The sequence below is a fragment of the Prinia subflava genome, chromosome 6, assembly GCF_021018805.1.
Source record: "Prinia subflava isolate CZ2003 ecotype Zambia chromosome 6, Cam_Psub_1.2, whole genome shotgun sequence".
Lineage (NCBI taxonomy): Eukaryota > Metazoa > Chordata > Aves > Passeriformes > Cisticolidae > Prinia > Prinia subflava.
Genome location: NC_086252.1, coordinates 20,634,808 through 20,647,306, shown reverse-complemented (window position 1 = coordinate 20,647,306; position 12,499 = coordinate 20,634,808). Strand labels below are relative to the sequence as shown.

At 37.0% G+C, this 12,499-nt stretch overlaps 1 protein-coding gene across 2 annotated transcripts in view; it reads right to left on the bottom strand.

The window, feature by feature from the left end:
* Positions 1-12,499, bottom strand: part of LOC134552179 (sodium channel protein type 2 subunit alpha-like) — a 66,478-nt gene that overhangs the window by 41,156 nt on the left and 12,823 nt on the right. Inside the window, exons 2-6 of one of the 2 annotated variants that reach the window (XM_063400573.1) lie at positions 6,350-6,673; positions 4,538-4,656; positions 2,570-2,659; positions 1,542-1,670; positions 979-1,070 (exon numbers count right to left, since the gene is read on the bottom strand). In XM_063400573.1, coding sequence (XP_063256643.1) covers positions 979-1,070; positions 1,542-1,670; positions 2,570-2,659; positions 4,538-4,656; positions 6,350-6,622 — 703 coding nt within the window. In that variant the 5' untranslated portion in view covers positions 6,623-6,673. Of the gene's footprint in view, positions 1-806; positions 899-978; positions 1,071-1,541; positions 1,671-2,569; positions 2,660-4,537; positions 4,657-6,349; positions 6,674-12,499 lie in introns of those variants that run through there. The other variant, XM_063400572.1, reaches the window with a different exon arrangement.

Below are 12,499 nucleotides of genomic sequence, written 5' to 3'. Positions count from 1 at the left end.
AACATCTCCAACACACTACTAAATACTGTGCACAGCTTCAAAAAAAACCACAAAAACACAGTCTTAAAGCATTTTCCAAAGGAAAAGCTACCAATAAGTTTCATCATTCCTGAAAAATAATTTGAAAATATGAACGGGAATGAATGGCATACATTCCAAAGCACTGCTCCTCAAATGAAGAGCTTTCAATTCATGCTCTCTATACATGTACACTACATCTAAAGAAAATAGTTAATTTTATTTTCTTTTTGATGCCTCTTGCTCCAAACCTTTACCAGTATTCTATTCCAATACACAACACTTGGTACTGTAACAGTAAACAAAAATAGACCACTATTTTATTTCAGTAGTAATTTTAATGTCTCCATTCTGATGCATCATCTTAGATCATCTTAGATGTGGGGTTTGGTGAAGATAGGCATCATAAGCTAGTAACTACTTTATGCAATTCCTATGCTCCTCATTATTATCCTGTTCCTCTTTCAAGGATTCAACTGTTACAAAACACTAAAACTTTCAATCCCAAATTTCTTTTGTAAATATATGTATGTAACTTTCACATTAAAAAGACCTAATTTTGATCCTTAATGTGGGAGAGAAAATTTGACGTAATTAAATGGAGGAATATACAGGCTATGTAAATGAGTTCTTCATGCAATTGACTGAAACTCTGAGGCTGACTGTTTTAAAGAATTAGAAAGCAAATGAAATTGAAATTAAGACAAAAACCTGGTTGTTTCTGTTAAAAATATCAGTTCAGATTCTGTGCAGTTTCAGTCAGCCTCAGTGCTTAACCTCATTCTCACCTGGAATGACTGACACTGTTTTCAAAGCTCGGAGAACACTGAATGTTCTCAGTGCTGAGACATTGCCCAGATCCACAAACTCTGTCACATATCTGTAATGGGGGAGTTCACACACAAACACAATGACAGCACACACAAAATTAAAAGGAGGTGATGTAGAGTTACTTCTTACCTGGAATTACAGAAATAGTTTTCAAAGCTCTCAATACTCTGAAAGCTCGAAGAGCTGAAAGACTGCCTACGCTTGCAAATTCTGTTACATACCTGTAGGATTAAATCACAGTTATTCAGAATTGAGGCAGAGTTTATACTACTTACCTGAACCTGAAATCCGGAAATCCTTTTTCTATTATTTTTCAAGGAATACATTTAAATTAAAGACTTGCATTCGTATTTTCCTGTTTCAATTAAGTTTGGTCTAAGAAATTCAACCTTAAGATTTTCCATTAACTGCAAATTTAAAACGAAACCTATAGACCTGCTTTTGTTTTTAAAATATTATTTTAAATTGATTGTTCAGTGGTATCTTCTGCACTGTGGAATAGTCCACTAATTCTGCTGTGTGCTTCATAAAATTCTGCTATAGCTACATTCTGCTATGTGTAAAATATTCAAGTGGAAAAAACTTGAAACACAATTCAGCTACTATTAATTTCACATGAACTAATAGAAGCCAAACAAACTATTACAGGTTCAAAAAAAATTCTGTTATTTTACTTAAAAAAATATACTTACGCAAAGCAAATGACAACAAAATCAAGCCAGTTCCAGGGATCACGAAGGCAAGTAAAATCATTTATACAGAAACCTCTTGCAAGGACTTTTACTAGAAATTCAAAAGTATAAATCCCAGTGAAAATGTGCCTACGAGAAAACATTCAAGCAAAGGACTGTTGTGTTGTTCGGTGATACATCATGAGCATACAAGAAAATAACTCAAACCCAGTAATTAGAACAGGCACTGAACAGCAGTTATAAACTCAAACAAAGTATAACTCTTTTCCCGCCATTATTTTGTGAAATAATTAATTATTAAATATTATTAAATTAATTGTTAATTATAATTGTTAATTATTAATTATTAAATATTAATTAATTTTTTCTTTGTCTGAAATAGATTTTTGCAGTTCCTAGTACATAAGATTTTTTTTAATTCCAGCACTAATAATCATGAATGACACAAAAAAAATTGTTCAAATAAGATTTGAGCATAGTTGCCACATCAGAAATAAAGTCTATGGGTAAGTAAAACCTAGTATTTACTGAAGGCACTTGATGGCTGACCAGGTAGACTTAAGAATGATAAACAATGATCCTCAGCAGAGGTATCTCCTTTAAAGAGTGGGTGTGTCCCATAATTAGATATTGCTGCATGAAGGTGTTTCAGAGGAGCAATAGAAAGTGTCTTCCACACTGAAAAGCAGCAGCTTTGGGTTGAATGATCATTTTCTTTTCTCTTTGTTTAATAATAAAAAACAGCTGAAGAGGGAGAATGCATGAAAACATTGCTTGCACGAACATTCTGATGAAAAGTATTTATCAGCATTTTGTTCAGAGAAAAAGGTTAACAGTGCCACAGCTTCTCTCCTTCACAGAGCTTGCAGGACTGTGCTGCTTTGGGTTGCAGCTAGGATCAAACTCCAAACAGGAAAAAGGATAATACTGCTATTACACAAATAAATAAAACTGCATGATCTAGTTCTTAATCTGCTTTTCAGTTTTAAAGCACTTTAAAAATTATTAGTCTATTTAAGTATACTTACTCTACATTCTTCGCCCATTCTGGAATTTTCCTCCATGTCATAAATACACAATTTGCCAAAATAGTGAGCATAATGACCTTGCTGAACCATGTTGACCATAGTTAAGGAACATACCCCTTTTAAAAGTCAAATTTGCATAACACAAAATACAAGGAAGTGATCAGGACACCGAATACTGACAACATATACAACACAAATCAGTTTACTATCACTAGCAATGCCATAAATAATGCAAAAATATTTCTCAAGAATGATGAGCATATACCTATCACAGAATCATTTAGGTTGGGAAAGACCGCTGAAAGCACGAAGTTCAACTTTTGACTCTTGTCAACTAGACCATGGCACTAGGTGCCACATCCAGTCATTTCCTGAACACCTCCAGGGATATTCACTCTACCACTTCCCTAGGCAGTCCACTCCAATGCTTGACAACATTTTTTGTGAGGAAGTTCCTCCTGATGTCCAACCTGTACTTCCCCTGGTGCAGCTCGAGGCCATTTCCTCTTGTCCTGTTGCTGGTTACATGGGAGAAGAGCCTGACCCCCTGGCTACACCCTCCTTCCAGGGAGTTGTAGAGAGTGATGAGGTCCCTCCAAGCCTTCTCTTCTCCAGGCTAAACACTCCCAGCTCCCTCAGCTGCTCCTCCCAGGACTCAACATTCTAGACTCTTCACCAACTTTGCCAGCTCCCTCTGGACACACTCCAGCACCTCAATGTCCTTCCTGAACTGAGGGACCCAGAACTTGAGGTGTGAGCTCACCAGTGGCGAGTACAGGGGACCGTCATCATCCTGGCCCCGTTGGCCACACTGTTTCTGATACAGGCCAGGATGCTGCCGGCCTTCTTGGCCACCTGGGCACACACTGGCTTGTGTTCAACTGCTGCTGACCAGCACCCCCAGGTCCTTTCCACTTTGCCCCCAGCCTGTAGCACTGCATGGGGTTATTGTATCCCCAGTGTAGGACCCAGCAGTTGGTCATGTTGAACCTCCTGCTCTTGGTCTGGCCCATTGACCCAGCCTGTCCAGGTCCCTCCGCAGGGCCTTCCTGCCCTCCAGTAGATCAACACTCCCACACAATTTGGTGATATCCACAAACTTACCAAGGGTACAGTCACTCCCTTCATCTAGATCATCCATAAAGATTTTAGACAAGGCTGGGTGTCGCAGCACCCTAACGACGTGCTTTAACCAGGGGCAACACTCCCCCGGGGCCCTGCAATCCCCAATCACTAACCACAGGTCAGGTCTGTCACTGTATATGACAGGCGAGACAGGCCTTGCTTGGAAATCTGAGGACTTACTAACTCAAAGGCTGACCAGAGGCACGGATCCAGAACAAAGGCTGGGCAGTGGGTTTTAAGGGAAAGGATAAGGGTGGACCTCAGCGTTAGGGATCCAATCATGGGAGGACAGAGGAGGAACATAAGGAGGCATTTACAATACATAAACCAATGAGGAACAAAAGAGGAGAATAGGTCACATGGACCAATGGGGCATCGAAGAGTAGAGGATTTCCAAAAGGGGTGGTCCAGGCAGGGGGCTGCCCTGAGAGAAAATTGACAAGGAACATCTGGGAACAAGGGGCAGGAGCAGGGTAAGACTGACAGCTCAGTGGGAGGACACAATCTCGGGATGAACCAACAACACAGGAGGATACAGAACAAGCCATTAATAACAGAACATACCACAGCATCTCACCAACAATCCAAGGGGGGAAAAGGAGCAAACCATGGGGACAAAACCACACTGCAACAGTCGGGTTCAATACTGCACCTTAGGGAACGCCACTAACGACTCATCTTCTTCTGAATTTAATCAGCAGGATAAGTGACTAAGCTTAGCTTAGAATGATTTTGAAAGAATTAAAGGCAGGAACACATTCAAACACTAAATCAAAACTCCTAGTGTTAACATTAGTAATATTGATCAATAACAGTTTTTAAAAAATCACTTGAAAAGGATATGAATGAACCAAAATCTTAATAGCTAGTCTTCTAGTGATACTGAAAGGAGATAAAAGGTACAAGGCAGGTGTGGCACTGAACCTGTAGATTGTCTTCGCTTTATCCAGTACTATAAATGTCTTTAAAAAATAGACAGAAAGGGCATGGGGGTAGTGAGGTTAGGAAATTAAGGTTACATTTTATTAATCTTGCCATAATAGAAGCTGCTTACACATATCTAAGTAGACAAAATTTATTTTCGGTAGAATATGGAAGGAAATAAAAGATTCTAAATTTTCACATGAGCAATGAAAATGCTACATCACACATTCTTTGCTTCTGTGCTCTTCAAATCTGCATTTCGGATTTCATTTTCTAGGATTAAGTAATTCCATTAAAACGATAATTAAAAACGTGATTTTTTTTACATTTACATTTAATGCAGCTCTTTTACTTGCATTTAGAACAAAGTTGGCAATGCAAAACAAAGCACCTAAGTAACCATTTTCGGGACCTCACAAGGAACTATTTAACCATTTCACCATGTTAAAACTGCTTTTGGGGTGAGACATCTTTGACTTTTAAAATCCTTGGCTTTACTGCCTTTATTGCTTGTGCAGTTGTCACTGGTACCATCAACGTAACCATTTTTGATTTTGAATAGAAGACACAATGAAAATATCATTAATGAAATCTTAATTCAATCTACATTTAATGATTATTCTCCCAAAATCTAATATCTGGAAATAAGCAGGTTATAACACTGAATGATTGTTTTCCAATGACATTTTACCATAAAAGAAATAGGTCATTTGTCAATAGTGTTTGTGAAGTTAAGAGAACAAAACCTAAAATAACTAAAAAAAAATCTACATTTGATTATTGGTCTTCAACATTTTATACTAGAAAAACCACTGTTATAATTGGACTGCTTATTTCAGAAATAATCCAGCTCTTTGGTAAAATTCTTATCTTGCAAGATACTATTTGTTGATTATCCAGTACTTAATTTCAAGAACCTGTTCTCTGCTTTTAATTCAACAAGCATTTTATTGATTACACAATAAAATAACTACTTGCTGCTTATTTTGTACTGTATTTTAATGTAAACTCTGCATTTTTAATGTAAAGTTCTGTTTTCTTTCTTGACATAATTTCACTTCACATGCCTATATAAAAGTAACTTTCCTCATCTGTACTTGCCAAAGTAAACATCTTGCTCTTTTCTTCCTTTTTTATATCTATAAATGAAACTGAATCAGAAAATGTCAGTTTAGAGTTTGTCTTCAGGTTTGTATTGGGCCTATAACAGACCTAATACCAAAACAAAACAATTGGTTAAATCTTTACATATTTTTTTAATTTTGTGAAATAAGTATTTTTTATTATATTTTCAGGAATGTTCGACAGTAATTGTTCTGTCATATGGCTGAATAAACAACTTTTCTAAGGACTTCTGTAATGAACTAGATTTCAGGTATCATGTTTCTTAAAAAAAAACAGAGAGTAGCCAGAGAGATGGGAAGTTTTCAAATGATTCAGCATTAAATCAGATCCGAAGAGATTACAGGACAGTTAATACAAAATCCATTAACTAAAATACAATAACATTAGACATTAAAAGAAAAGCGTCCCTTTTTAAAAAGAAAAAAAAAAAGGCAACTGAAGCAATAGTTACAGTTGTCTTTATAGTGAAATCAAAATAATTAACATGATAGCACCTGCTGCATAATACTTTCAAACAGTTCTTCTGACCAACTCCCCAGCAGAGCATTTATCAGGTTATAGTTAAACAGGAGTGCTCTAATTACACTCTTAATGCAAAATACTTACTTTTTTATTGATGTAATATGGGTCCAGGTCCTCCAGGGGTTCACACATCATTTCTGGAGGAATATCACCATAAATAAATGGCAGTGTCTTTCCTGCCTCTAAGTCATTATTTGGGTTTGGGTGATTGTCTTCATGACCAGATTCGTCTGTAGGCTCATCTTGGTCACAAGGGAATTTTTCATCAGCAATACGTTTTTCAATAGCTGCAAGAGATTCTTTGGTGAAGTAGAAGAAGCTGTCAGGTCCTGGGGGTACCAGCATTGCCCGTGCCATCTTTTCATTCTGCAGATTTTAAATGCTTTTAAATGCTTGTGCAAGAAGATCCTAGGAGGGCATGTACGAAAAAGAAAGTAGAAACAGAAGGTCAGACCACCAACAAAGTTCCCGAATACAACCTTTTGGCATAGTCAGCATCTGCCTCTTTTCTTTTTATAAAGCCCTGTAGCAAGAAGTATTTCAATTAACAGACAGATATTTAATAGAAAATTGGCTACTCATGGCAAAGAGATAGAAGTTAAGAAGTAAAGAAAAAAGTAATGAAAGAAAAAAAGAGATCAAATTTTCTTACAGTTTCTCAACTCAGGTTAATACCCTACAACAAAAAAAGGAAAAGCCTTCTCATTTTCCCTAGCCTAACATTAAGTTACCTTATTGTGAAAAAGTAAAAAATGTTTTAGCACAGCTACGTACTGCAGTCAATGGTTACAACCTCTAATATACAGATTTATACATTTTTGGCACACCACCTTAAAACCCCTTGCATTTATATTACAAAATAGAAAGAAAAAACATGCTATTTTTATTACTCTCAATTTCTGATGGCAACATTACTCCATCTGGTGGCTTGTACTATGATTGCCAAACTAATGTTTATATTATATTACATTACCAGGTACTACACACACACATTGTATATTTAAATCCATATTCACAGGCAGAAGGCAACTGACCTGAAGTTTAGTCTTTCCCCTTTAGGCTTTCAGTTTCGTATCTGCCTGATTTTCAACTGGAACTTTGATGGCACTATCTCTAATTAAGGGAGCTATGATGGATGAAGTATTTTAGATTTATACAAAAAGCACTGCATAATCAAAATTTCAGTACTCTCATGGAAACCAAGCGTATTTTCAAAATACTTAAAAATAATAAATCCATTAAATTACAACAATCATTAATTGATCATTTCTTTCTAGATAATATTTTCCACAGTGAGTGTACAGTTAACACCTATGGGTGCAGTCTCTTCAGAATAAACCAATTTTTTGAACAGATACAAAATGGAATCCAGTCCCACTTGCTGACAGTCATTAAGTGTTGTAGCCTTTGTCAACAGTACATTGTGGCGAGTTGACCTTGGCTGGCTGCTCTCCTGCTCATGCTCCACAGAAGGAACTGCACAGGGGAGAATGAAGTGAAAAAGCCTAGGTATTAAAATAAAGACAAGCAGATCATTTACAAATTGCTGTCATGGGCAAAACAGACTCACTTAGGGAAAAATAACTTACTACCAATTAAAACAGAATTGGAAGATAAAAAATATAAATCCTAAAAGCATATTCCCTTTGCCTTTTTGCTCCAGGCTCAGCTTTACTGTTTCGCTCTCAGCTCTTATATGTCCTCCCTCCCCAAGAGGCATGGGAAGGTGGGGAATGGGGGCTGGGGTCAGGTCATTGTAATTCGTCTTTGTCACTCCTCCCTCCAGTTTTTCCCTTGCTCCAGCATGAGTCCCTCACACAGGCTGTGAAGCTTCAGGATAAGCTTGCTGCCATGTGGGCTTTGCACGTGCCTCTCCCTCACGGAATATTCTCATCTCCAGTGGGAGTCCCCCGGGGCTGCAGGCTGGGTATCTCCGCCGGCTCTGTGGACTGCAGGGAAGTACCTGCTCCAACACCTGCAGCCCTCCTTCCTGTTCCCCTGACACTGGAGTCGGAGCTGTTTCTCACACACTGACGGAGTGTTCTCACATCGACCTGTGGCCTTTTGCTCTTCTCCAGAGGTGTTTTCCCTGAGGCACTGCCATCCCGGCTGAGCTGTGCCCAGGCCCGCCCTGGGCTCTCCACACGGAGCCTGCCCGGCAGCCCCTCAGCCTGACACACCGCGACCACTGCCCAGAGTGACCACACGCCTCACTGTGTCAACACGAAAAAAGCAGATTTAGGCAATGCCAAATGCTCTAGGCTCCTGCCACCACAGAATTCACAGGGGGAGCCAGTTCTCCTGACCCCAGTGTGTGCAGTGAGGATGCATTGGGAAGGAAAAACACTGATGGCAGACTTTTTCATGAAGTGTAACATCTGCAAAGTCAAATAACCCATGACACAGTGAATCCCAGATAGCTGCCTCTTCTATGTCAACTTTTAGGTCAGCTTAATGTTAGTTGAGGAAATGTTCTATTTTTAACAATTTTACAGCAGGCACTGGATTGCCATGGACAGACAATCCATTATGCAAGCTATCTCTTCCTCAAAATTAGTCAGCTGGGGTTATGGGCAGGCTTCAAATCCCTGAGCGGAGCCACAACAGGCTCCAAGCCTTTGGCACATACCACAATAGACACAAAAAGAGAGGGAAAATTAACTAGGCAACTTTGTGTTTCAATGATTATCTTCAGAAACAAGCATGTCAACAACAAAAACAACCAAACAAAAAAAAAGGGTGATACTGGATGAGAATGCAAATATATACCATAACATTCAGCCAGCCTTTTAGAGGATGTCTTCATTACTTGGATAAAGACTCTACAAAACTTTAAAAATAGTTTTCTGGTCAATGTTAGGCATATACACTTGGAAAGTGACAAATATGATGTCCACAGAAACTGTTATCAAAAATGTGCTTGAAAATGTCACTAACTGTTATGTCTGTCTATGCATTTTGGCTAAATTTACTCTAGAGGTCCATAATGTTTAAAACTAAAAGTTCATGACTGTTCATTTTACCAAATACCACTTTGGCCTTATGGCAGTTTTTCTGAGTTATTGCAGTTGTTATCAGAATGAAAACCAATCTTTCTGCTTGGATGTTCGTATTCCGCTGGTTTATTCAGCAAGGCTGAAGCGGCACCCTTAGGGCTGAGATGAACTCCAGCATTTCTCTCTAGAGACACCACAGCCAACAACAGCAGCACAATTCTCAGTGTTAACACAAAACAAAAAAAAAAGTTATTTTCCACTACATGACAAATCTCTTCAATAAATGCCTTATTCTAGCAGCCTAATCACAGCCCCTGATTGGGAAAAAACCCCACACCTATTAAACACTTCTTGAGTTACAGTTCAGTGACTGTTTCCTTGTCGTGACTTTTTTTAAAGTACTACAAATATAAAAATGTTCTAACACTGTGGAGGAAAAGTGATGCTGCTTATGCTGTTATCTCATGGAAATCACTGTACCCAAGAAAGAAATGGATTAATTAAAAAAAAAAAAAGATAAAGCAGGATGCATTGGTTTAATGACTTAAATGTGTGTCTTCTCTGCAATTCTGATGGCGTTTGTATTACAAACTAAGAGGTAGTAAATCAAACCAGAAAACAATACTTCATGTGAATCCTGAAGCAACTATTACCCTTCCATCCAAAAAATCCCACAGAGGTCCTTCTGAAAACCCAACATTAAAAAATCCATCATCAGTAAAAAACAAAACCCAACACATTAATCCCCATTTTCTCAGCTTACTGTTAAGAAACAGGCTTCTAGTCTTTTATGACTATGTTGTGCATGTAAGCCTGATTGAAGACTCTGTCCATTAAGCAGGACAGAAAATTCAAATTACAAATGGAAGATTACAGAAAACTGGTGTATACCACAGACCATGTAGTAGCACAATACTAGGAGGAAACTCCCGGAGCAGAAACGAGCCAGATAACAACCTGATACTTATGTCACCATAAATATATTCTTGTGGAGTATGGCTGAGTGAACAAGAATAATTTTTAAAGGATCTTTTAGAAAATATTTTTAATAGGTATATAAAGAAAAGCATCAGGGTCATTTATATTAAGTTTGAGGCTTTAAGCTTGAGTCCATCAGGCTATGAAAAAAAGCATGACTATATAGTTTTCATTGTTTCCATATATATATATATATATAAATATATATATAAATGTATTTGTTTCTATATTTATTATAATATTTGCAAAAATAATGGTCAGCTTAAATGCAAACCAGTCAGCAACAAACCCTCAAAATGTGTTTCCCTAACATAGTTTTAACTTAACATTTTTTAGACGTGGAATAACACATCTTCTCTTCCTGTTATATATTCTACAATATAATGATGAATTTTTACAGTATTGTTTCTGATGTTCTCTATGCTATGGTATATTGCACAGTGTTATTTGAGCCACTTGAATAAAGCTTTCAGTGTGCTAAAGAAGCTATACTACTGAAATTACTACATCTCAAAAAAAATCTAAGTCTCACATGTATGAAATTTCATTAAAAATAACAAGCTACCATCATGACAGTCAGGTAAAGATGTTCAGTGAACTTCATTTAGGCAAGTGATCAAATCTGACGAGTCATGAACAAATTCACAGGTATTTCCTTTACTTTGCTCTTTTCATGTGTTTCTGTATATAAAAAAATAAGGGTTTTTTCCCATGGATATTTAATTCTATAATATAAATGAAGACCCTTTTAACTAATATATTTTCATTGAGCAGTGATGCAGACTTCAGTTTCTACAGAAAATAAGCTGGGTTTATTACTGCTACATCAATTTCACAATTCTGTGACTGTCTGCAAAACAAGCAGGAGGCTATTAGACAAATCCAGAAAATTCTTTGGACAGTGGTTTAATCTAGACAGTATCTGCTCCTAAACATCAATAAGAACTAAAAGGTTTCTGAATTATTTATTGCTTTGAGACTGAATAGATTAGACCCATGCAACATTTCACCCCTGATAATTCCCAACAAAAGATTGTGCCAATGCAATAGCACTCAGTGGGACAGCTGATTTTTAAAGAAAATATTTTACCATGTCATTCTTTTGTAAGTAATTTCATTCTCTATAGCTTTTCCATAAAAACAGTTTTTAAAACCAAAATAAATGCTTATGGAAGACAAAATGCATTTCTGTTCAGTTTAATGGATTCTACTCCTTATATGAAACTTGCCTTACATGACCTGTATCAGTTCCAAAGGTATTCTAAACTAGCTATTTTCAATTTAATAGCTTCTGATTTCAATTCATGAACTTATGGTAATACAAAGAAGACATCAAAAATATTAATACTGTAGGAATTAAAAATCTTTTAAAAATAGAGTACGCTTCAGCTGATCTTAAAAAATAAGAATTCTCTAATATAAATCCATTTTTAGAATCTTCAGCCACTTAGAGGCAGATCAGTTTGGCATTTCTTTACGTCAGAAAATGCTTTCACTGGGTGCAGATCTAGGAAATTCAGTCCTCACAAACAAGCAATTCAATCCCCATGTATCAAGCAGCCAACTTGGAATAGAGCCAACACAGCACATAAAAAACTGTAAGAGTTTTTTACTACTGGCAAGGCAGAGAAACTGTGAAAAACATGATACATTGCCAGAAATGTGATATACACATTTTTTTTTATTCTTGCAAGGATGATATTTCTGTTATTTGCATGACTACTTGGACATTTTTCCAGACCACAGAAACATTGCTCAAAACATCAAGACCCTGCTTCTAGTTAGGTCCAAGTAAGTCATGCAGCCAATTCTCTGCATAATAAGCCTAATTTAAAGCTTCCTCAGCCTGTTAACTCCTCTTACAATCTAAAGACAAGTTTATATCAGATTTGCTTCTACATTTAGGCTGTTATTTATTCACTTCAATAGCCCATCAGTGTTTCTTACTTTCATGTATTTATAGTAAAAATTCTTCCTTCAATATTTTCACCTGGTGACATATGTTCAGTGAATCTTTTCTGTGAGTCACATAAATGATAGCTGTCACTGAAAGTTGGTTTTACATTTTTTGTGTTTGTTATATTGTGGATTTGTTTTTGTAAATCTTGGTGTTCAGCCTTGCAAGGTTTCATTATCCATGTGTTGGGTTTTTTCCTCCTCATTTCTCCAGATTCCTTCTTCAATTGTCTGCTGTTATTTACGTGTCATTTAACAAATTTAATACAAAACAAGACTTTACATAGTTTCCATCACAAAGACT